This window comes from Chelonoidis abingdonii, chromosome 23, assembly GCF_003597395.2.
Source record: "Chelonoidis abingdonii isolate Lonesome George chromosome 23, CheloAbing_2.0, whole genome shotgun sequence".
NCBI lineage: Eukaryota > Metazoa > Chordata > Testudines > Testudinidae > Chelonoidis > Chelonoidis abingdonii.
In genome coordinates this window covers 12,766,249-12,791,834 of record NC_133791.1, presented here as the reverse complement: position 1 = coordinate 12,791,834, position 25,586 = coordinate 12,766,249, and the positions used below count along the sequence as shown (strand labels likewise).

The following is a 25,586-nucleotide window of genomic DNA, read 5'->3' as shown; positions in this document are numbered from 1 at the left end:
ATTTCAGATAAAATAGTCACTCTTTATGACACTCCTAAGTAACTTACATGTAAAATTAATTTTACAGGGGCAGTGACTCTTTGTAACAATTTGTTGTGGCCATATACATAGGGACAACTTTCTGTATATCAGCATTGTGCGAAGCCGGAAATAGAATTCTGGTTCTTCAACCTGTAAAAGCACAGACCACTCCAACAGGAGATTGTCCACGAGGTGGCAGTAGCATACCGGTTTGCAGCCTCTTTGTAGGTCAATCATCAAGGGTTGGCTGTAATAAATATTTATATAGGCCTGTTTACATAAAGTACAGGACATTGGGATTTTTGTACACCATTCCATACACTGTATCTTCTGATATAATCACTAAGGCCCCTCATCCTCCAATGAGTTCCACACAGCTACACACATTCACCACTGCAGTCAATGGGAGTTTGGGTGGGAATAGGGCACAGAACAGATTGCAGGATCGCAGCTTCACTCATCTTCTCTGAAATTCAAGATGAATGGCTTTTTACTACATCCTACTTAATTTCAAACTAGTTCGAACATTTAGAAAGTGGTAGATGAGACTGAACTTGATCAAACCTGCTTTAATTAGGCAATAATGATAAAAAAAAAAAAAAAAGAGCCAAAAGTAATGTTTTGGAAACAAATGAAATCAACAAATAGTAGGTTTTTTAATTCTTTAAAAACAAAAGAAAACAAAGGCATTTTGTTTACTAGAAAGAACAGGACAGGAGAGTTCAAGTTATACATAAATTATAAAAATAAAAACAGATTTTTACTTTTTTATACACAGCTAATGACCAAGTTAAAAAATTTCTTTGATAATATTTACATGAATACATAGGATTTTTATGCCACCATGCAGCTGCATAATATAAAATTAACTGCCATGTCTGAACCCCTGATTTTTCCTTTGGGCTGCTGTTTCAATATGGACCCAGTTCTTGGAAGTGATGAGCAACAGATACAGATCTTCAGCACATTGCTCGAAACAGCCAGCTGTGCAATCAAGTCCTATGTAAAAGTAAATTCTGTGGTTTTGGATTAATTTCAGTGTTTCCATATGCTAAGTCATTTCAGAGCATACTCTCAAATGCAAGTTAAAACACAGTTCAGCATGTTTCACCTCTAAACCTCCACAGCCACAGAGGATAATCCTGAAAGTTTAGGTGAAAGTGTAAAGCATACACTTGAATGAAAGCTACGTAAAGACATTCTTCTTCAGCCTAAAGCCTCTGGAATAAATTTTGCATTCTGTTACTCTTGAGCAGCTCCAATAGGATTTGCAGGTGTTTTAATAAAGGACAGAATTCATACCCCAGTTTGACTTAGCCTGAATCTGACTCAGCTGGAATCCGACTCATGCACTTTGTAACAAATTTATGTTTGCATGCAGACATCACAGTTGCTGGTTAACCCACACATGTGCAACATGATTATGGGAAGTACAATCCCAGAACAAAAGCGCAGACTTCTGCCACCAGCGCTAAAGAAAAGTCTCCATTAGTTGTCAGTAGGGAGTACAATCTCCTTGCAGATCAGCTACTAGAGGACGACATAATCACAAACAGCTGAACTTGTGGTTCTGAGGTTCCATTCAGCCTTTCACCGTTTCCTGGGGTCAACCAGGATGAGTTGTATGAAATACGTATTTGCCTGGGTCTTCACCATTATTAACTGAAATGTAGAGGAAAATATTTGGCACACACCATTCTCTCTGACAGGCCTCAAGAGTCAGCCAGCTAACAGCATGAAATCAACCATGGCACAAACATGACAGCCCTTAGATTGACAATTACCTACTTTGATGTTACAAGTTCTACATAATACATATTTTCTTTTTTTAAAAAATATATTCAATATGTACAGCTGACACAAAAATAAGTGCATTTCTGCTATTGTTGAATAGAATAGTTGTAGTCTAGTATAAAAGCTCATGTGGAAGATTTTTACCCTCCAATACACATAAATCTTAGAGAACAGATATGCCTCCACCGTATGAGAGAGAAAGAGAAAACAGCAGCAAAAAGTATCAAGGACAGAAGGAAAGATCTGAAGCATACATCCCTTACAAAAAAAAGTGAATATTTTGAGAGGTGGGTAGATCAGATGGGAAATGGTATAATCTGATGCCATAAAAACATCTGACTAAATCAACAGCATTGGATAGCTGGTCACCAACTCATTTCTCATGGAATGCTGGTCTTAGTCCTGTTCTTAGCCAATGGGATGCGTGAATGAAAAATCCCATCATTATCCCTAAATGGCATCCTGGAGGCAGACTCAACAGATAGGTCAATGACTGAACAAGCACAAAGACTGAACACACTTCCTTTCCAGCTGCAGAGGAGATCCCTCTAGGCCAGGATCAAGACACGTGGTAAAGTCGACAGAAGGAAGCTTACACGTGACAATTTGATGGATAAACAAACTACTAAATTGAAAAGAAAAAGAATGCTTTTAAAAATAACACTGACTTCTGCACAGTTCTTCCTTCAACTTTTAAAGCCATTACATATCAGAAAGCTAAAACATTTTTAAAAGGCTCTACATCCCTCCATATCTTTATACATTTTAGATTTTAAGTCTCCATAAGAACGCTATTCTTAACACATTGTTTATTTTAGCAGAACAGAAGCTGCTTAGAGTTTTATTGATCAATATCTGATCTGTCATCTTCTTTAGCTATTTTTCATCCCTGCATCTTGAACACTCAGAGGAAATGGCTTTACTTCTGGAAACGGTAAGGTTGGAGGTAAACTATCTGCAGCTTCCACTGAGATTTGAATTTCAGATTCTCTTTTCAAAGGGTTTTCTTCTTTAGAAAGGGGAATTTCTTCCTCTGTTGGAGTGCAGTAGGGAACATTTTCACAACCCGTGGTGGCTGAAGTGGTCGGCTCTGCAAATTGTGGACTGTGGTTTGAATTACACAAGTTAACAATACAAGTTACGTTCACCTGCGTTCCTCCACTAGCAGAATGCTCTGTGAAACAAACAGAAACCAAAAATTAAAAGTGGAAGACCGAAACCTACAGCAGGATAAGAAGATTCTTTTATCCAGTTTAATGACTTAAGAAAAAATTATAAGTTTTAAAACAGACTACGTAGATTGAATCTCCTTCCTTCTCTTACTATAGGCAGAGTTGGTAGCACCACCTAGGGTATGTCTACACTGCAATTAAATACCTGAGGCTGCCCCAAGCCAGTTGAATTAGACTCGCAGGGCTCAGGTGAAGAGTCTGCTTAACTGCAGTGTAGATGTTCAGGCTCCACCGGAGCTCTGGGACCTTCCCACCTTGCAGGCTCCTAGAGCCCAGGTTGCAGCCCCAGCCTATACAGCTACATAGCAATTAAACAGTTCCCAAGCCCAAGTCAGCTGGCACAGATCAGCCGTGGGTGTTTGTTTGCTGTGTAGACACACCCCTAGAGTTAAGATTACCAAAACACCTTCCATTACAAGGTCCTGTTTTCAGTGGCTTATAGCTTTGCCAACCTTTAACTGTTTGGACTAAAATTTTCATGCCAGGTGTCTGCCCCAGGCTGAATTTTTGGGGAAAGTTTCAGCTAAAATACTTCAGCTGTTTTCAATAATTAGGTTAGGGCAACCTTAATTCTGCACAAGCAACCTTAATTCTGGAATTTCCTAACTACTGAGTGCTTGCCCTTGCAACCTTAATGTTCTTTTAACAGGTTTCAGAGTAGCAGCCGTGTTAGTCTGTATCCGCAAAAAGAACAGGAGTACTTTTGGCACCTTAACTGATCATTCTCGTTAGAATGCGTGTGTGCGTGTGCGTGTGTTCCTACTGTATTTTCCACTGCATGCATCCGATCAAGTGGGCTATAGCCCACGAAAGCTTATGCTCAAATAAATTTGTCAGTCTCTAAAGGTGCCACATGTACTCCTGTTCTTTTAACACTAATTCTTTGGATATAATCTGTAAAGATATTGAGGCAACAAAAAATATTCAGAGTCATTGGATCATTTTTGACACCCTGGATATTTGCTGAATTTTTTTCCCTACTCCCCATCTCATTCCCTACACTCTTCCCAGTCTTCTTGCTTTATTGCCCCCTTGTCTCCTTTTCCCACTCTCAGTTTAATACCTAGTTATGCTGCCTCCTTTGCCTGTGTTTTTTCTGGAAGATGTTAACGGCTGCCAACAAGCCGTACTTTGCTATATACACAACCAAGGACATGGTTAAAAGCTAACAGGCCTCCTTCTTTCAGGCTAAACGGAAAGAGCAATTAAATGTCCCTTTATGTAGTGATAGCTGGAAACAATAAGAGGCTACCACCCAAGGCACTAGGCCACATGGCGAAGCCTGATTAGCTAAGCCCTGTGATCTGAGGGGTTCCCTGCTAGAATATTGATTGAAGGTAGGTGGGCGTGGGGGTGGGTGTTTTTAGGAGAAAGCCAGCAGACAGTGAGGGAGGTGGCTGTGAGCATGGCCCTGAGAGGGAACAGGGACAGAACTTGTTAGGCACGGAAATGGCTAAAGGGGCAGACTTGAAAATGGTGAACAAGGAAACTGCCTATCGTTTGATCCTAGTGTGTTCAGGGAGACAGGACTTTGTGCACATTCTTCCTCAACAAACAGGATTGCATCCAAGAAAACGCTGACGCATATCAATTTCTCTTCCTACCAAAAACAAACCTGCAAGGGCCTCAGATATTGGCTAACTGCTCAGGCCAAAGCAGCAACAGCCTACAACATTCTGTTCACACCCGTCCAGCGTCGCTAGTCTCCCAATCCTATTTCTTCAAGCAGTCACTCCTCCCTCCTTCTCATCAACCGTCTCCATACACTCCCACCTCTTGTCTTGTATCTTAAAATTCTATTTCCATTTGTGGCACACTCTATGTTAAAAAGTAATGATAATAAAATACCCCAGGGCTCTGGTGTTCACCTTTCGATAGACTCTTACCTGAGCTTGCAGAGCCGGGTCTGGCTCCACTGTGATGATTACAACCTTCTGAGGTCATATGTCTCTGCTGAGTTCTCTCGGTTTCTTTCTTTTCTGTGTTCGTAATATTTATTATACTGATTCCTGAAGCTGTGTTGTCCAAAGAGCTGCTGCTTGACCCAGGAGTTTCTAAAAGATGCTGCTCCTCCTGCTTAGGACCACTGGCACTCTGTGCTCCTGTATCTCGTGGCCTTTTGTCAGGCTGCTTCTGAGGACACAAGAAGGGCTGGGACGATTACAGAAAATGGCAAAAGGTCAAATTTTGTGAAACTTTTAACAAGAAAATAAGATAGTAGGTTGAAATAAAGCACGGGGCTTTATTTCACTGTTTGGGTCAGATCCTTAGCTGTTATCGATTGGCATAGTTTCACTGACATCCGTGGAGCCACAACAACTTACACCAGGTGATGGTCTGACCCCTTATGCCCTAGGTCTGTTCTTAGCGGCCTGAAGAAACCTTTAGTGATCCCTTGGTGATCCCACTCGCATATTGACCACCACAAGGCCACTGCAAACTGGTGCATCTGAGGCTCTAACTTGTTCAGGGGGCAACCCACTCCCCTTATCTCTCCAGCTATATTTTTCAGCTATTCATTTTTATTATATTTTTAACAGATATTGATCTTGCATGAATTTATAAAACATGAATTAATGAAAAGGGGCAGCAGGGAAGAAGGAATGAACTGATACTCACCAAATCCAGAGCTTCAGTTGGACAAGAACCAAATCCGGTTGCAAGTGAGAAAAGAAAGTTAAAATTAAAAACAAAAACACCAAGTACTACCAATTACAAAAGAGCTGCGCTTTAACTAAACGGGGATATGGTGCGTGCAAGAGGTCTGCATTTTACTTTGTTCTTGTATCATCTGTGGGTGAAGCAGACCTGGTTGTGAACCCTGCTTTAAAATGTTATCAAACGTTTGCTTTATATTCACTCTGCAATGGCCCTAGAGTCTGGGACAGGTGCAGTAGACAAAGGGGATTCTCAAAAAAATCAGTTGGATTAAATAATCAGCACCCTCCAGCAGAAAGGACAAAGAGTGCTGATCACAATCAAAATCATGGCCATAATAATTAAGTAAAACAACAATTAATAATGTCGTGTAATTATATTTTGCAGCATAAAATACTTCACAAACTGCAGTGGCAGTGTTTTTGTTGCACAGGTGTTTGATTTCATGGGAACACTGAAGGCTTACAGGCCTGTATCCCAGATACGAGGGATTATATGAGGCTTCAGCAGTGCACAGGTCTCATGCCAGCCTTCCATGCAGGGAAGAATTTCACCTCAAATACATATTGAATATTGTGGATAGGAGACTAGCATTTATATATCTAAGCTTACAGATGCTGCCAAATGAGGGATAGCTCAGTGGTTTGAGCATTGGCCTGCTAAACCCAGGGTTGTGAGCTCAATCCTTGAAGGGGCGATCTGGGGCAAAAATCAGTACTTGGTCCTGCTAGTGAAGGCAGGGGACTGGACTCAATGACCTTTCGGGGTCTCTTCCAGTTCTAGGAGATAGGTATATCTCCAATTTTTTTATTTTTTTTTTCACTCCATTAATCTTACCTCTTTTTCTAGAAACAATGCAACAGGCAAACCCTGCAACTACGATGAGTACTAGAGACGTCAGTCCTACTATTATACCTACAGAAAACAAGAGAAGTAACTTGGCGGACAGATCTAAGCAGTACTAGTAAAAACTGGTGATTTTTATTTTTGCTTCTCCTTTACTATAAAAGTTAAATATCACACACATCAGTGGTGCATCTAAGTTTAACAGAGAGCACTGGTTTTGGCTGATAGATACAAAATATCTTATTTTGATCTCACTTGCCTCATTAAATTTGGACTTTCCCATAATCTTGAAAAGTGAGGTATGGGTTCTGGCCCACACACCACCCATCAGGGAGCCACAATGGGCTAGGAGAATCCCCCAGGTGCTGCAGAAGCATAGGGCTGACATACGCAACTCTGCGTTGGCCCTTATACACACAGAGGCCTCAGCGTAAAAGGTATGCCAGGAGCAGAGCATTCCCACAGTGTACAATACTACAGAGAGTCTGAGCTGCTCATAGGTATCTGGGTAAGATTGCCATACAACAGATTGACTCCCTGGCGGTTTGTTAAGCCAGAGATGATTTTGGACCCTATAGCAGCCCAGACTCTAGGCATTACACCTTTGCACTTGCTCCTCCTGGGCTGCATCTCTCAGGAGACACAGCACATAACCTGACACTGGGCCCCGGAGGAAATTTGCCAGGTCACAAGAGAGCTGCAGTATACTAAAGCTGGGTAAATATTTTGGAAAAAAAATGTACAAACCAGTCTAAGCAAGCCCTTTTGAACTCCTCCAACGGAATGCAGGCATTGCGAGTTTGCATTTGCAAATGATTTCATAAGTGATCAGCAAAGAAACACCTATGCATCACCTCACTTCCTGAACCAAAAAAACATGAACTTAAATCAATAGCTCACCAATGGTCTGAGACACATCAGGAGAAAGGCGTTGCTGGACGGCCTCGGTTTTTATGGAGCTTGCTGCTATAGGCGGGCCAGTGCTGCGTGTGGTAGTGTGAGGAGATGTGGCTATGACAGCAACATCTACCTCGGAGTCACTGCAGACTGTGTCACTTGTGTTGCTTCCTGCAACAGACACTGACTGACAGCTGCAAGAAACAAGAGGAGGGTTTAAAAACAAAACCATCTCTGGACACAATTACAGGCTGATGTCTTGCTAAATCAGAAAGGGCAAATCGGGGACTTACACTCTGTGCCGTTTGCAGGAGGCAGTTGAGGATTCTTCATCTGAAAAAGTCCCGGGAGGGCAGGGGAAACACTCTGTATTCGTAACGTTCGTTCCTTTAAACAAATATTTCCAAAAGTTGCCAGTTAGTCACTTGTTGAGAAATGCCAAGTGAATCAAAGTTTTAGGTGGGTCGTACAGATCCTGGAAATCTTAAGGAGACAGTAAACATAAGCGCTAGCTTTGACAGCCTCTCAGCCAAGCATCCCACGTGCTGCCCAGTTACAGAAGGAAAGATTAATTGGCCTTGAGGGCTACGGTATTTTTCAAAGGGTTACTTGGAATCAACTGGAACAGTTAAAACATGACATTAAAAGCCAAACCCTGCAGTCTTTGCCAATCCTTAATCAGACAAAACTCCTAATCCAGTCAATGGAGTTTTACTTGAGTAAGGACTGTAACGGTTGGCAACCTTAAAAAATTAGCCCCCACTCCCCAGCAGCCTCTGGGTACGTTGCTTTTTCTTCCCATCAGTATATTCAGCACCATTCTGGGGCCAATCAAGGTAGGCACAAAATTTAAAATACCATCTAAACTTTGATGCAATCCAAATAATGTTCTGTTAGCAGAAACGACCGAAACGGAGGACGCATATTTCGCAAGTAGAGACAAGATCATAACAACAAGCCCTTGCCGCTGCCTGGCATGAGGAAGGAAGATTGTAGAATGAAACGAAAGCTCTGCAATACGAAGCTGCTGGGAAACGTACGGTTTAAGAGTCATGTACTACATCCCACAGTCACACTTCAAGGCCACTTAAAACAATACAGCTCACAGCAATACGCAGCAGAGAGGGAAGGCACTATAGTGCAAGTCACTATTAAAAATTATGACTGTCTCCATTCTAGAAACATTAACATTTCGATCGTTAAGAATGAAATTTCTTCCCTGTGCAGAGACAGCACAAAGGAAGAAATGTTTTAATCATTCAAAACAGAGCTTAAGCAATTCATGGGCCTTGAGCTGGCCCTCTGCACAGGGATGAATTTCGCCCTAAAAGAATATTAAAATATTCAGTATGGTTTTAGGGGCATTGTGCTGCTGGATGTGCCATCTCTCAGGTTGGGTGCATTAAAGATCCCACGGAAGCTTTGATAAGATAAGTGTGTTAGCCCCAGAGTCCTGGCCACATGACTTCCTCTTAGTAATTACAGTTGACTCATCTAAAATTTCCCCTGAACGTTTTATCATGTTAGGTATTCCTCACTTTTTGTCCTGAATCACAGGGTGGTGTTGCTTTGCAGATACCCATGGCAGTATACACTTTATAAATCAATGTAACAACAGTTGTGACTGCCATCTTCCACCCAAGATGTGGCTACATTTTACTGATGGGTGACATGATACCTGTGTGGAAACTACAATATTGTCATTTTTACTCCCTCCTGACTCAGGAAGAACTCCCACTGAAAACAGGATTGCAGAAATAAATCCACCTGTTCTGAGATTCTTAAGCCATCTTGAGACAGCTACACTGTCATAGGATCCTAGGAAAATGCAGAACCATCTATAGCAGGGTGAAATTCACTCGTGTACACTGTGCAGTGGGCCACCACAAAGTTTATTCTTCACTTAAATCAACCCTACGTCCTGTTTTGAGATCATAAATGGGATTTGAGCAGCATACAGGCCTAAAGCTAACAGGCAGACTTTAGCAAACTCAGGAAGCTAGTAGATAAGGTCCCATGGGAAGCAAGTCTGAGGGGAAAAACAATAGAAGCGAGTTGGCCGTTTTTCAAGGAGACATTATTAAAGGCACAAAAGCAAATTATCCCACTGCGTAGGAAAGATCAGAAGTATGGCAAAAGACCAGCCTGGCTTAACCAGGAGATCTTCAATAATCTAAACATGGTAAATCTTGACTTTAGTAAAACTTCTGATACTGTCTCGCATGACCTTTTCCTAAACAAACTAGGGAAATGCAACCTAGATGGAGCTACTATATGGTGGCACTGGCTGGAAAACTATTCCCAGAGAGTAATTATCAGCGATTCACAGTCATGTTGGAAGGGCATAATAATGAGTGGGGTCCTGCAGGGATCAGTTCTGGGTCAGGTTCTGTTCAATATCTTCATCAGCAACTTCGAGAATGGCATAGAGAGTACACCTACAAAGTCTGCAGATCACATTAAGTTGGGACGGGCTGCAAATGCTTTGGAGGATAGGATTAAAATGCAAAATGATCTGGACAAACTGGAGAAATGGTCTGAACTAAACAGGATGAAATTCAATAAGGACAAATGCAAAGTACTCCATTTCACAAGGAACAATTAGTTGCACACATATACCATGGGAAATGACTGCCTAAGAAGGAGCACTATGGAAAGGCATCTGGGGGTCAGAGTGGATCACAAGCTAAATATGAGTCAACAGTGTGACGCTATTGCAAAAAAAGCCAACATCATTCTGGGCTGCATAAGCAGGAGTTTGGTAAGCAAGACACAAGAAGTAATTCTTCCGCTCTACTCCAGAAGTATTGCGTCCAGTTCTGGATGCCACATTTCGGGAAGGATGTGGACAAACTGGTGAAAGTCCAGAGAAGAGCAACAAAAATGATTAAAGGTCTAGTAAACATGACCTAGGAGGGAAGACTGAAAAAATTGGGCGTGTTTAGTATGGAAAAGAAGACAGAGGGGACATGATAAAAGGTTATTACAAGGAGGAGGGAGAAAAATTGTTTCTCTTAACCTCTGAGGACAGGACAAGAAGCAATAGGCTTAAATTGCAGCAAGAAAGGTTTAGATTGGACATTAGGAAAAACTTCCTAACTGTCAGGGTGGTTAACCACTGGAATAAATTGCCCAGGGAAGTTGTGGAATCTCCATCATTGAAGATTTTTAAGAGCACTTTAGACAAACACCTGTCAGGGATGGTCTAGATAATACATAGTCCTGCCTTGAGTGCAGGGGACTGGGCTAGATGACCTCTCAAGGTCCCTTCCAGTTCTCTGGTTCTACAAGTCACACACATGGAGCAAATCGCAAAACAGAGCAATATAATAAAGTAAAGAGTGGAGAGAGACAGGGAGAGCTTTAAAACATGCAACTGTGAGAAGAGGGGACCATATATCCTTCCCCTGCCCAGACAACTCTATTGTGATTCCTAATGCTGTATGTAGTGCATAGATACTGTTATGATGGATGCGCTAGAAATACCTAAGAAAGTAATTTAGACGATCAGAGGAAAATATTTCTGTAATGTATAATGTTCAGGGTGGATCAGCAATTATTTTTATGCACAGACAAGTAGCAAAAATACTCACACTTCATCCAATAATTCTTTGTACACAGAAACTGCTCACTCAAAGTTAATTTACCTGGTTTGGAAACACCATAGCCTTTTCTACATATCTTGTGTGCTTTACAAAGCAGGCAGCGACCGTGACTTTGTTTTGAAGCACAGTAGGTGTTAGCTGGGCAGCTGCAGATTCTGTCATGGGTCCTTGTGCATTCTTGAGTCTGCATTAATCCTAATTCCAAAAACAATAAAGCAAGTTGCGATGATATAAGGAAGAATTAAAGTGACAGTCCTCACTAACTGTTAGTACATAATGGAAGTGAAGGTCAATTATTTTGCAGCAGGTGACTAGCAAGTTTAGATTTCTCTTCAAAGGAAGATTTTGCAATGAGTTTTGCCGTTGTGTGCACGTTTTCTGAAGAGTGACCTCTCTTGTACAGGCGCAATTTGCATTTGCAAAATTTGCTCTTAGAAGTGGATCCCCACAGTTGAACGGCAGCCATAAATCTATGCTCTTGTGCTTCTGATTACCCAGTTTTCAATACAAAGAGAGGACAGGGCCCAGAACAGCTGAAAATATACCTCATAGTGAGAGGAAAATATACTATTTAATATGGTGCTTTGAAGGGGCCGCCCAGACATTTTTCACATAGTACACACAGCTGAACCCCCTCTTGTCCCCCCCGCACCCTCGTCAGGGCTCCCCACCACCTCTCTGCTGGCTGGCTCCCCTGCACGGGACATCACCACGGCGCCCCATAGTTGCAGCAGTCTTGAGGTTGTCATTGAGTGAGTCCTGAGGGCTCAGCAGTTGTGGGAAGTGGGATGAGACTGGGCAGACCCCTGGGGAGGAGCGCTAGTGTAGGAGCTGGCCTCACAGCAGCGGCAAGGAGGAGAAGTGCCAGCTGCCCCATGGCCCACTCAGGTTGGGAGGAGGCACGCGGCCCCACATCCCCTCCAGTCAGTACTGGGACCCCTGTGCACCAGGTGGCAATGCCACTCACTCTGTTTTGGCCCCACCCACCGTGATGAAGGGGCCGTGGAGCCAAACCTGAGTGGGCGGTGCTGCTGCTCCTCAGCACTGCCGAGCGTTGGGGGGGGGGGGGGCCAAAACCGGGGGGGGGGCCTTGCAACCTGTGGCATTGGGGGGGTCACAGTGCTGTTCAGGAGGGAGCCCCAGGCGCCACTCAGATGACCCTAGTGCAGCATTGGGGCTTTCTGTCGGAGAGCAGACCGGCCTTGCCATACTTCCAGCAGCCCGAGCCCTGGGCACCCCTGCCAATGGTATGCGCTGTGCGTAATGTGCATACAGCTGCAGGCACCACTAGTGCTTTGGTCCAATGGATGCTGGATCAGGCCAGGGCTGCCCACATTTTGGCCAAAGGTCATGTTGGTCACTTGCCAGGGATCAAAGGGCTGCACCTTATTCGCATAATATGGAGCAAAATGCAAATGCCCTCATTTTTTATTATGGAGATGAGGCCTATCCAGGCTGTAGCTCCTAAAACACAATGCTTCATCTGCATCCAGCTGGATCGCAAAGCAGCACAGCATCCCGTCTGTCTCTATCTACCTGTCCATCACTACGGTATCTGAGAGCAATGCTGGGACATGGAGCCTCGCCGGACAATCCATCTACACTGAACATCAACCTGATCACAGATCACACTGTAGACATCCGCAATTAGCCAGTTTTGTCACATTTGCCTGCTCCCTTTAGGCCTAACCCAACGCTCATGGACAACGACTCCCATTGCCACAACAAGATTTGCACCAGGCCCCTTAGTCTTTATGCTGCTTCCCCTCCCTCCTAATTGCTAGTGAAGTGAAGAAGACATTACTTTCCCCCCCACTGCCCCCACTAGGAGTCGCAAGCAATGGGAGAACAGACTCCGTTGTTCCAACCTACAGTCACCAGCGATTACATTGTGTTACGCTGTGCACCCTGTGATGGATTGAGCCAGTATCCTTCTGCTGCCTGAACTGCAGAGCAAATGAAAAACAAAACCAATACAAGAACATCACAAGTCACCCTCACAGCTGGTGCTAATTATTGGAGGCCAAGAAACGAATGGACCATGGGACCTATATCATACATACAAGATTAGGGTTGGAAGGGACCTCAGGAAGTCATCTAGTCCAACCCCCAACTCAAAACAGGACCAATCCCCAGACACATTTTTTACCCCTGTTCCCTAAATGGCCCCCTCAAGGATTGAACTCACAACCCTGGGTTTAGCAGGCCAATGCTCAAACCACTGAGCTATCCCTCCCCCCTGAAGTCTCCCCTCACTTGCTCAGGCAGCCCCTTCAAGTCAGGGTTCCAACAATATTGGCTGAGGAGTGTAGGGAAAAACTGAACATGTGGTACCAATTTTGTGGCTAATAGAGAAGTTCAGTCTCCAGGAATATCAGTCTGATGCCAAATTATTCAGAATAAAAAAACTGTGACGGAGATGGATAAGTGATCTCGAAATCTTTTCCCTCTTTGATTTCTAGGATACTATTTACATTTAAATTGTTATATAAATGAAAATTTGCACTGGAATAGCCAGGTGACAGAAAGACAACCCCCCGCCAATTATTTAGAAGATAGAAAATCAGGTTAAAACAAACCAAACCTAGAAGCAGACCACTAGCACCATTTCCAGGCAATAAATTCCTTCTGGATTGTGCTATTCATCGAGAATGAACTTCACCTCTGAGCAGATGCCCAGTGCAAAGCCTACACACCACTGCTGCCTTCAACACAGAGCAGAAGTGAGACTTAAATGGTGCACAGGCATCTTTGTGTAGGCTCTCAACACCAAAAAGTGAGTTTCACCTCTAGAGTATCATTTAGATCTATCTTTTCATTCTCAGCATCCCTAAAACAAAACAGAGCTGGCAAACGGATAAGCATCCCAGGCAATGACTTCAGCATACCGGTATTGCAGGAGGATGAGCAGCCAAGACAGCGCCGAGCTCTGTTCCAGAGTGCTGTATACGTGTTTTCATCGCACGGTGTACATTCTGTGTCAGCACTGCTACTGCAGCTGTGAAGCACACGGTAACCTGCAAAATAAACAATGTAAATGTCTGCTTGGAATGACTCAGTAGGAATTGCACTGGTAAGTTTCGTTCATAGCTGTGGCACCAATTTCCCTTCATCATCATCCTGTTTGCTCGTTGATTAAAAGAAACATGAAGAAGTTTAGATAACCACAACATAGATGTTAAAATAATGGTGAGACTGAGACATTAAAGGATATGAGCAAAGAAATGCCACAGCAACCTCAACAACTCATCATCCTCTTGTTCCTAAATATTGCAATATATATTGTACCAAATTCTGACCTAAGACACTTCTTGTTTTTGTATGGCACTTGGATACCAAGCTGATAGGTATCTTAGAATTACCACAGATCCACAGATATATATACTCATGTCCCATTGATTTAAACAGGAGTTGCAAAGATTTACTCAAGGGCAGAGTTTGATGATCTGTGACATCTAATACAACTATCTGGTACCTTTCAAGGATCTCAAAGCACCTTACAAATATGAAGGCATTGATTTAGCAAAGAATTTAAGCCAAGACAAAAGCCTTTGCATTCAGGGCGCGCGTGATCAAAAGGATCACAGACCAACCGCCGTCTCAGCCACAGCATGGCAGCCATGTGAAAGTGATGGAATATTTGGCGATACTGGACTTCTGAAAGGAGATTCAGTACAAATAACCTTAAAAGACAATGCTGAACCATACAGCGTACATACACCTCACAGGATTCCTAGCCCATTACTTCCTAAAGTGGAAACTGAGTTAATGAGAATGCAGCAGATTGGCATAATGGAGACAATCTCTCTCAGCCAACAAGAGTGCCCCAGTGGTACCAGTTATAAAGAAAAATGGAAGAATACAAATGTATGTGGAACTAATAAGACTTAATGAAGCAGTTGTGAGAGAAAATATCCAAAGAAAGATGGGAGAACTGTTAATGAACTCAAATGGAGTTGTAGTTTTCATGGATGATATTTCAATCTATGGCTCTTCGATGGAAGAATATAACAAAACCACCAACAAAGTCCTGAGGGCAAATAAGTCATTCTGGACACAAACAAAACATGGAAAAGTGTGTTTTCCACCTACCCTAAACAGAGTTTCTGGGACAGACAATAAACAAAGATGGAATCAGTCCTGAGAAAGAAAAGCAATTCAAGAACTGAATGCACCAATGAACATACCAGAACAGAAACATGTACTTGGGCCTGCTAAATTACCTTATTTGAAACCTGCAAGACCCTTCTACACAGTGTCAAAACCATGGAATGAACTGTTAAAGTTCAACACATCTTGGTGCCGAGGGGGGAAAAAGGGAAATCAAGACATTGCCTTCAATAAGGTAAGAGAAATGATCTCAACAGCTCCACTTCTCAAGTACTACGAGGGTACAAACCCACAATGGGGCTCAGTGACAATGCAGGCAGCAATGCCCTACATGCAGCACTGTTGCAACAACATGGCTCTGAGTGGAAGCCATTTGCATTTTGCACACTTACAGAAGCAAAAAAGAAGATGCACCGATTGAAAAGGAGTGCCTGGCAACCGTATGGACACGGGAGAAATTTTACAGCTATCTGTGTGGACTGGATTCATTTACACTGATAACACACCACAGACTGCTGTAACTCTCATCAGTGGAAAAGTCTTGGACCAAGGACCATCATTAAGACGGTAACGTCTATCGATAAAGTTAGAGATTTAACCCGATTGCTAATAAGTTCTGGGGGAAAATCTGGTTGTCAGAACTCTTTGTCACGGAGCGCAGCTTTGCACTCAACTACCCGTGAGTTCAAAGATGCTGTAATGGCGTACATGGAAGCTGTGGACGCATACAGACCCAATGTCAGAAAAGAGACTACACCAGCTACAAAAAGCAGCCTTGGCAGACATGTAAGTTTAGGAAGTTCTAAGTTACATCAGAGCTGGCATGGCCAAGTATCTAAAGGATGCTAAGGAAATGACAAGAGACTACTTTGCAGTGCTTAGACCAGGGTTGGCAACCTTTCAGAAGTGCTGTGCCGAGTCTTCATTTATTCACTCTAATTTAAGGTTTCACGTGCCAGTAATACATTTTAACATTTTTAGAAGGTCTCTTTCTATAAAAGTCTATAATATATAACTAAACTATTGTTGTATGCAAAGTAAATAAGGTTTTTTCAATGTTTAAGAAACTTCATTTAAAATTATATTAAAATGCAGAGCCCCCCCAGACCGTTGGCCAGGACCCAGGCAGTGTGAGTGCCACTGAAAAATCAGCTTGCATGCCGAAGGCAGCACGCATGCCATAGGTTGCATACCCCTGGCATAGAAAATTAAGCAAGTCAAATGGACACATGAATAAAGACAACTGCATCATAATTCTAAACGAAATGAAAGGAGAAATCCTAAACCTCATCCACGAAGGTCATTAAGGATTAACTAAATACTGTGAACAGCCAACCAGACGGTACGGTGGCTGGGCATCAGCAAGGACAAAGTATGAATATGTGCATGAAAACATTGCAGAACTAACACAACACGAAGAACCTTTAATAACAACACCTCTACCAGAGAGACTTTGGAAGAAATTAGCCACAGATTTACGCAAATTCAGAGGACATCATTACCTGGTCGTCGTGGACTATTTTTCCAACAGAAATAACGTACTTGAAAGACATAACATGTTGCAGTGTTGCTGAGAAAACTAAAGTGCACTTTTGCTCACTTCAGTATTCCAGAACAACTCGTCATGGGAAACGGATCACAATTCACTGCAGCAGAATGTGAGTCATTCCAAACAAAATATGATTTTGATCATATTACTAGCAGCCCATGCTACCCACAAGCAAACCGAGAGGCTGAGAGAGCTGTACAGACAGCCAATAAAATCCTACAGCCAGAAGATTCACTCTGTTTTTCTGAGCTACAGATCAACACCAAGAGCTTCTACTAGATATAGTCTGGCACAACTCCTGATGGGAAGACGGCTCAAAACTACTGTTCCAACTTTGGGAAAAAATCAAATCTCCAAAGTGGCCAGACGTGAAGAGGTGGCAAAATTGGATACAAAAGGCTAAGAGAGCTTGCAAACACTTTTACAACAGATGTCACTCATTAGAGAACTTCCAAGTCTAAACTGGTGACCACGTTCCTCTCAATCTGAGGGGATGGAGGAGGGGCAGGGAAAATGGACAACTCCAGCTGTTGAGGTGGAAAAAAAAAAAAATCAGGTCAGATCATATGTAATCAAGACCGTCTAACAGCAGGGAGTTCAACAGAAACTGTTGACATCTACAGTCTGTTCCTCTGCAAGAACCATCAATCAACAGAGCCGACTCTACAGATGGCAGATGCAGAACAAGAAGACTCAAGGATTCGAAACAGACCACAACCAGTCATTGCAGCTAATGAATTGCCAGATGACGAAGTTGCTATGCATTCAGGACACGTAATTAGAAAACCAAAACAACTCAGACACACTTAACAGATTGTTCCATATTGAACTTCAAAAACAGTGGGACAGTGTAAATTTTGTAAAATAGTAGGAATGTAGAACTTAAAGGGAGATGAAATGAAATGCTAAATTGTATATTAGTTAGCCACTAGGTGGCGTTGTGTGTGGCATACAGTAGAACAGCTTACCAGCACCTCAGGAATGGAGGTGGTAAGACTCCGCAGCTTCAAAACTTGATTTTTCACTCCATGCCTCTGATGAAGTGGGTTCTAGCCCACGAAAGCTTACGCCTAAATAAATGTGTTAGTCTCTAACGTGCCACACAGACGCCTTGTTATTTATGCAGAAGAAAAATGCTGCTTTTAACCATCTTAATTTAAATGAAACAAGCACAGGAAGTTTCCTAACCTTGTCAAATTTCTTTTTTTTTTTTTTTTTTAGTAATTTACTTTTAACACTGTACTGTGCTGTATTTGCTTTGTTGTCTCTGCTGCTGCCCGATTGCGTACTTCTGGTTCCATATGAGGGGTGTGGTTGACGGGTCAGTTCGAGGCTCTACTGTACCTGATTTCAGCTAAACTCAGCCATACAGGCTGCGCCCTGAAGGATTTTACGCTGAACACACCTGGTGTGTATTGCTCACAGGGAAGCTCTGTAGCCAGTCCATATCTGGTACAGGAGCATGGCATACAGGGACACGCTGGAGGACACGCTTGCTCAGTGAGAGGAACAATGAGGCGCTGCCAAGAAAGTCTTCATAGCTTGTTTTGGCCCTTCCTTTGAGAATCTCCATTTTAGGGATTAGTGATGTACTGGAGTTGCCAGGAACCATGAAGCCAGGCCCTGGCAGTTCAGTAACACAGGAAATGATTTCCAAATACTTGATTTTCAAATATATTTTATCTACAATTTCTAATTTGGCTCCACGTATCCTATTAATGATTTAGGTTCTTAGGCCCCAATTTTTAAAAGGCATTACAGACAGAGGCAGCACTGTGCTCAGCATTGTAACATCTTACTGATTTAGGAGCCTAAATCTCATTGACTATTCATGGGATTTAGGCTCCAAAGTGCCTAAGTCCCTTCTTAAAAATGTGGCCTAGGCTCCTAAAGCACGTAGGTTTCGCAATGCTGACGGCAAAAATGAGTAAATACCTTTAAAAATCGGGGCTTTTTTTTTTTTTTTTAATAAAAACCAACATGAAAAATCCTTCCATTCAACTTCACAAATATCGACAACTGCAGAGACTTTCAGTTTCCTATGCATTGCCCCAAATCCTGGGCTTGTTATTGTGAAATATTATGATAAAGGGGAGAGGGTGCCACCGGAGCTTGATCGCTATTTACTGCCAGAGTGTGAAGGTTTAATTATGAATCATGACATTTTCCTCCATTGCATTTCTAACACAGGAAACCCAGACGTTAGTTCTTGACATTTTTGGTCAATTCGAGCCACTTAGGCTGCTTCAGCACATGCTTGTTTCCTGCTTAATCATCCAAATCTCTGTGACAGGAACCTTGCACTTACAGAGACAAAGAACATTTGCTCAGCATGTTGTGAGGTAAATGCCAAGGGAGTAAGAATAACTCTGATGGCTCGGCTCTTTAACGACAACATACCCACCAAAGTTCTGAGCTCTCCCTGGGCTTTATACCCATATGATCAAAATACATGATGGGCAATTACAACCACCAGCAACTAAAATGTCTTCACCTGCAATCAAAATAAAGCTTTCTGTGCTGAATAAATAACTTACCAAGATGATGTCACTACTAAATATCATTGGAGGATAGGTGGAGGCCTAGCTTGACATTAGTAACTTGCCTCATTTCTTAGTAGGCGTAATTGGGAACAATAGGAAAAGCCACGGCAAATCAGATCAGTGGTCCCTGTGGTCTGTCTTTGAAAGTGGTCAGCGCTAGATGCTTCACATGAAAAAGGCACCTAACTCCATAATGAACAATTAAAGAATAACTGAATCCACCCAGAGCTAGATTGTACCTAATAATATTGTACATATACGAAATCATACCCCACACAGGGCTTAACAGTGTATTTTCTATTACTGTACTTGGGCTGACATTGGCCAATAATGTTAAATTGGGGGCAAGGATTCGGTGCCAGTGGTTTAATTAGTTTTATATGTTACTTTCCTTGTATGAAAATACATTTTTACAAATATTTTAATAAAAAGATTATTCTCAAAAAATTGGCAGGGGAAACAGCATCTGTTCACTTTTAAGAACCTAGTAAATTCCCATGAAACCCCACACCTCACCATGAAACAGCTGAATCTGCCACACTGCAGCTGGCATGGGATCCAAATCATGCAAGATAACACTTTGGCGCCAGACTCATTCAAAGGTTCAGCCAACCGGATGAGCCCTTTGGTAAACCCTGGCCAGAAGTAATTCAGGCAACTGGCTCCAGGCCCTGCAGTAAAATGTTTCTTACGGTCTCAGGATCAACAATACAAGGTCTTATGGCTGGGAGTATATTAAAGCAGCAAAAATCAGCAGCTCCTCTGGCTCTCTCAATGATGCAGGCGCACCATATTTATCCAGGAATCAGATGAATTTAGTCTTGCAAAGTAATAGTCATAAATAACCTAAATCCATTACCTGGAGAGCATTTGCTGCAACATTTATTAATGTTTTCTTGAAAGTATTCAGAGTCTGGGTCTTTGCACTCCGGGTTCTGCCATGTATAAGGCAACGAATAGTTCTAGGAAAAAGAAAGGAAAAGTTGTCAGACGCAAGCATATTATGACCCTTCATGTTGTTGATGTGTTTGGGGGTTTTTAATAAAGGAAAACTAAAAGGTTAACAGCTGTTTGAGACAGGGAATGTCATTTCATTGTATGTGTGTACAGACCCCTAACTGGGGCATCTAGTTGCAAGCTCACCACTAATAAACAATTAAGCAGAAATTGAAGGTACAGCGCTAGAGAATCAATCAATCAATGTACTTGCAGTCAGCTTTCTTTCCAACCTGCTGCTGAGTACATGACCCAGCAGATAGAGGAAGCAGAGGCCAGCTCTGTCTGTGGAGCAGCACGGGCCAGACTTTGTCCTAACTTACACCCCACTGAGTTGCAGCCAGGGCAGAAGCTTGTCCTATGTTCTAGCAGATGCATGTTGTAGTTCTTGAAGAGAAGTTAAATCCAGTCATTTCAGGCATGTTTAAGTATCTTCCTCTGTATCCTCATTATCCCTTATCCTTGTGTATATTAATAACTTGCTTTCTCTTATGGGTTGATAAAAAGTAATATTACAGTAGAGGCTATTTTTAAAAAAAGAGAGAGAGAGAGAGAGAGATTTTTTTCCCCAAAAAAACCTCAAAACCTTTGCAAAAGAGACTCCAAATGCCACTGAGATTTCCTGGTGAAATCCTGACCCCATTAATATCAATGATTTCACCCTCCATGTTACGTCAAAAGGCTGGAAACATCCACACCTCCCATTCTAGATTTCGGGAAAGTTCAGATTCAGGGAATCCAAATATCACAAGTTAGGACTATCTTGGTAATGCCCCAAATCGGAAACAAAAATATTAAACCACCACAAACACTGGGAAAGTTTGAGATCTGACCTGAATCCAGGTCCAGACTTTACAGTTTGACCAACAATATGTATTACCAATTGCAAGCATTCAAAAATCAGGAGTCAGGCACCAAAAAAATCATAAGATACAAATCAAGAGATTTTTTACAAAATATAATTTTGGGAGTTCTTTTCGATTGCCTTCTGATTTCTAAGCCTTTAGGCTGCACTTGCTTCGTATTATCGAACTACCTCCGTATCTAAGGCTAGAAACGTAATTCTTTAAAAAAATGAGATCTGAGATTCACATGCAGTCTCTTGAGTCCAGTACCTGAGGTTTCAACAAAAAACACCAAATATTACAGGACTGGCGATAAAAATCGTAAGAGTTGGCAACGCTGCATAATCAAAAGGAGAATGTGTTTTGCATCATGTTACAGTTCTAACTTTTTTAACACCACTCTGATGATGAAAATGTTAGGACGCACAACAAAACCACAGTACATTTATAGATGGAAGGAACTGGGCCTTCTTCCTTCATTTTCATGACGACTTTGCATTTAACTAGACCAGCAGTTTGTGGACTGTTTACTTTCTAGTGACAAATCACTACACACAAAAATAAATTGTGCAGCTTGTAAACCACTGCTCTGCAATTTTTTCCTTGTAATTTCATAGCACAAACAAACAAACAAAACAAACCATCTCATCCTCAACACTCCTGGTCAAAAATCTACAGTCCATCAAAATCAGCTGTGATCAAAATAAAATCCAGCCCCAAGCAGCAGGCCCTAAGCACCCTTGACACGTGGTTCTAGTGTTTAAAAGCGAATACATGACAATGGCACCTTCTTACTCCACAGTTCTGTTCCCTGTGCGCATTCAGAGTCGTATCTCTCAACTTCATTTTTTTTTTTAAAATAAAGGTACAATTTTACAACTTTGTACGCCTATCAGGCTTTGTGAGCCATCACTGCAGGGGGAGAGGCAGATGGATTATGTTCTCGCCCATACATCATCAACAGAATTAACTGTGGTACTGCTTCAGCACCACTAAAATGGACAAAAATCTTCCCGTTGATTTCAACAGACACTGGATGAGACCCTAAATTCCTCTTCTCCGCAGCCCTTAATTACATCCAAGCAACACCAGCGCAGGCAAGAGACTCTGTCCCTACCAGCAAAGAACCGGTGCCCTCAAACCCAGGCCACCAGATGAAAGCGGCAAGTGGTTTTATCATTGTCAGTACTTTCTGATATCACTGCAGACTTCAGAAACCTCTGTTTAAAACCTAATCAAAATAAAATTCAGGAATGATGCCTCTGACAACAGTGATGGCTGAGAGTCTCTTTTTTTAAAACCTATATATATATATATATATATATATATATATATGTATGTGTATGGCAGGTTAGATGAATACAGAACAATCATAAAACACTTTAGACCAAATCTTCAGCAGGCATAGGTCAGTTGGCATAGGTCAGTTACTTCAATGGACAAATGTCTGAAAATCTGGCCCTTTATTCTCAAAGCAATCACAAAAAGTTCACTGTGCCTTTAAAAATAATAATCAAGGAAAGCTTTTTGTTGGGCAGCAAAAGTGTAGGCGTTTCCTGATACATTAAAAGGGCACAGCTCAGAAAGCACTTAACAGTCATTAATTCAATGAAGAGTAAGGAGACCACTCCGTCAGACTCAGAAATCTCATTAACCCAATTGTTATTGCAAGATTTAGATAAACTTGGAGACATGCCTTAAAACATGGATAAAAAGAGAAAACAAAGCAGGAACAAGCCTGTTTGGAGACCGGCAATAAGAATATCCTTCCTGCTTGCCAAAAAAAAAAAAAAAAACCAACCACGTTCATATTCCATTGTGTCTCCTCTTTGGGGGTCTGACAAAGATATCCACGTCCCACTTGCATTTAAAGGGAACTCCACTGTTTTTCTTCTAGCTGGTAGAAATGCTTTGCCCTTATTTTTAGCAGTGTTTGAGAACAGGGCTCGGAAAATCCACTCAGCCCGTGGCAATCACCAGCAAGACTGGCTTCTTGGACCTTGGCTCTAGCCTGTGCCCAGAACCGGGTGGATTCAGCCTCAAGGGCCTCTCTTGAGGAGAAGCACCTGCAATCCGTTCTGCCTCTCCTCGGGAGCTCTGGGCGTGAAAGTCCAGCAGATAGAACATTCGGAAGGAGAGTGGCCTTATCCCAAGCACTTCACGCACCTAACGTATATAAAGCCCATCTCTCAGCTTCTTCTTTTTCTTCACCGCTACCATAATGTGAAACCAAGTTAAGTACCTCACTTAACTACCTGTACGGATCACTCAACTGTAACTACACTAAACCATTATCAAGACACTAAGGGCTTGTCTACATGGGGCTTTTGAATCATACAAATAAGAGTTAATCTGCTTCTAAAACACGAGCCCTACCAATAATGCAGTGCATCACAGCGCATTAACTCTGCCCTTCACCTGAAATCTGGACTCCTCTTGCGAAGTCGACTAAGTTTGTGGAGAACTGAATTAATTTGCACTATTGTTTGTTTGCAAGCAACAGCTGGCATCACTGCGTGCCTCCAATAGCTATCCCACGTTACTGACCTGCTCACATCCTGTGCCCTTCCCTGCCCTGGTCTCAAGTTCCCAAGACAAACCCTTCCCCCATTTAAAAGCTGGCACGGAGCCAGATTTTGGCCATTTGCTCTTGGAGTCAAGTGTATCAGCATTCTTCTGACACTACAGCAATCCTACTCCACAACCCCCACGACACACCTGGTGCTGCTGCTTGGAGTGGTGCTAAGATTCTGGAGCTCATTGCCATCTGAGAAGTAATCGGCGTAGCAAGCTCTCGTGGCCTGCCACCAGCTTAAAGACCTGTTTGTAGACATTGCAAAGCAGATGTCCACTATGTGACGTCCCTGGTGTTGAACCCAGGCTTAGGAGTCTCAAGATAGCTGCTACATCCTGGCCATCACCCAAAGCCTACTGATATCTGGTGGGCTGAGAAATGACTAGGGTTATAGCCACAGCCAAGGCGCCACCCACGGGAGCTCTGATTGGAGGATCGCCCGGCTCCACCAATTGGTCCAACCACGCTGTTTAAGCCAGGAGAAGACACAAGAAGTTTATCCAAGCAACCAGGTGGTATCCTGTTGTGGCTGCTTCCTGCATCCAAACCTGTTCCTGATTCCTGCTCTGCAGTTGGCTCCTGCCTCACCCCGGCCTTTGTTCCTCTTCCCACCATGATCTTTGCCCCACCTCCTGCCCTTGCACTTCACCTCCAATCCTCAGTGGCCAGACCTTTCTCTGGCCCCAGCCTCCGACTTACAACCCTGACTCTGGCTTGGCCTTTGGCATCTGATCTCAACTCTGACCCTTCATTTCAATTCTTGGTTCTGACTCTGGCTTGACCCCTGGCTCTGCTAACTGGAAGGTGACTCTCCACCCCAGAAGCCCTGCAGACAAGAAGAGGAAAAGCGAAGGCATATACCTGCCTCGGACTCTAACCCCCCTTAGCCATTCTGCCATACCCTGCACATTCAGTTTTGGCTGCACTATATTTAATGTTTTTTCCACAGTTCACAGCTGGTAGCTTGGCTTGTTAATTTTCAAGTAACAGTTGTTTTAATACTGGTTCAATTAAAAACTTTATTTTGATTTGTTACATTACTGTTAGTTGGCTCTCAGTTAAAAATTCATCCATTATAACTCATCCTGCATCCAAACCTGCTCTGAAGCCAAAAGCCCCTTCACATGAAGGCGGAAAGTTGCAGGCAGGGTCAAACTTCCAGCACCCATAAGCTACACCACACAGCTCACCGTCGACCCAAACACCTCCCTCCACGGGCTAACAGCTGGATGCAAATTTTCAGGCATGAGACTCAAGAACAACAGGCATCCCTAACAACATCCCCTGGGTGTTTCCATTTTCTATTTTCTGTGGCTGCTCAAAGTGCCGAGCAAGTGTCTGCACCTCAGACTCCCACTCATTTTGCAGGGTTTCTCCCTTAGTCCAACAAATATTGTGCAGAATGCAATCTGCTGCTATAAATGGGCAGCACAGTTTTTTTTTCATTGGCTTTTGAACCTATCTCCCTTCCCACAGGCCAACTGCGCTCTCCACTTCCGTTCATAGGCCTCTTGAACAGAAGGAAGGAATCTGCTGAATGGCGTCTTTAACCAGGGAAGCAGAGGATAAGCCAGGATATAACCAAAGAAACCTCTCCACCATTAATGTCCATAGGGTTCCTGTGAATAAATATCCTATCTCTCAGAGCTCAGCTGTATCACCTACGTTTATGTTTGTACACCTGCCATGGCAGTCAGCCGGCCCTTGGAACACCATTGTGGAAATTCTCCTTTCTGTGCCCTAGTACGGGGGGGGAAACTGATGGAACCCATGTGCCTAATACAGTTTGGGAACCCCACTGGTGCAAAACTTCAATAATTTTCTGAGCATTACCCAGCTTTATAACCTGGTGCAACTCTATCTTTTCCAAGGCATGACACATCCCTATGACAGCTGCCTCAACAGTCGATCTCCC

General features: G+C 42.8%; 1 protein-coding gene across 1 annotated transcript in view; it reads right to left on the bottom strand.

The window, feature by feature from the left end:
- Positions 1-574: 574 nt before the first annotated feature.
- TNFRSF1B (TNF receptor superfamily member 1B) overlaps positions 575-25,586 on the bottom strand; it is a 39,362-nt gene continuing 14,350 nt past the window's right edge. Inside the window, exons 2-9 of the mRNA XM_075060214.1 lie at positions 20,115-20,217; positions 13,942-14,070; positions 11,096-11,248; positions 7,742-7,835; positions 7,452-7,642; positions 6,529-6,620; positions 4,934-5,198; positions 575-2,989 (exon numbers count right to left, since the gene is read on the bottom strand). Of these exons, the coding sequence (XP_074916315.1) occupies positions 2,688-2,989; positions 4,934-5,198; positions 6,529-6,620; positions 7,452-7,642; positions 7,742-7,835; positions 11,096-11,248; positions 13,942-14,070; positions 20,115-20,217 (1,329 nt within the window). The 3' untranslated portion in view covers positions 575-2,687. The remainder of the gene's footprint in view (positions 2,990-4,933; positions 5,199-6,528; positions 6,621-7,451; positions 7,643-7,741; positions 7,836-11,095; positions 11,249-13,941; positions 14,071-20,114; positions 20,218-25,586) is intronic.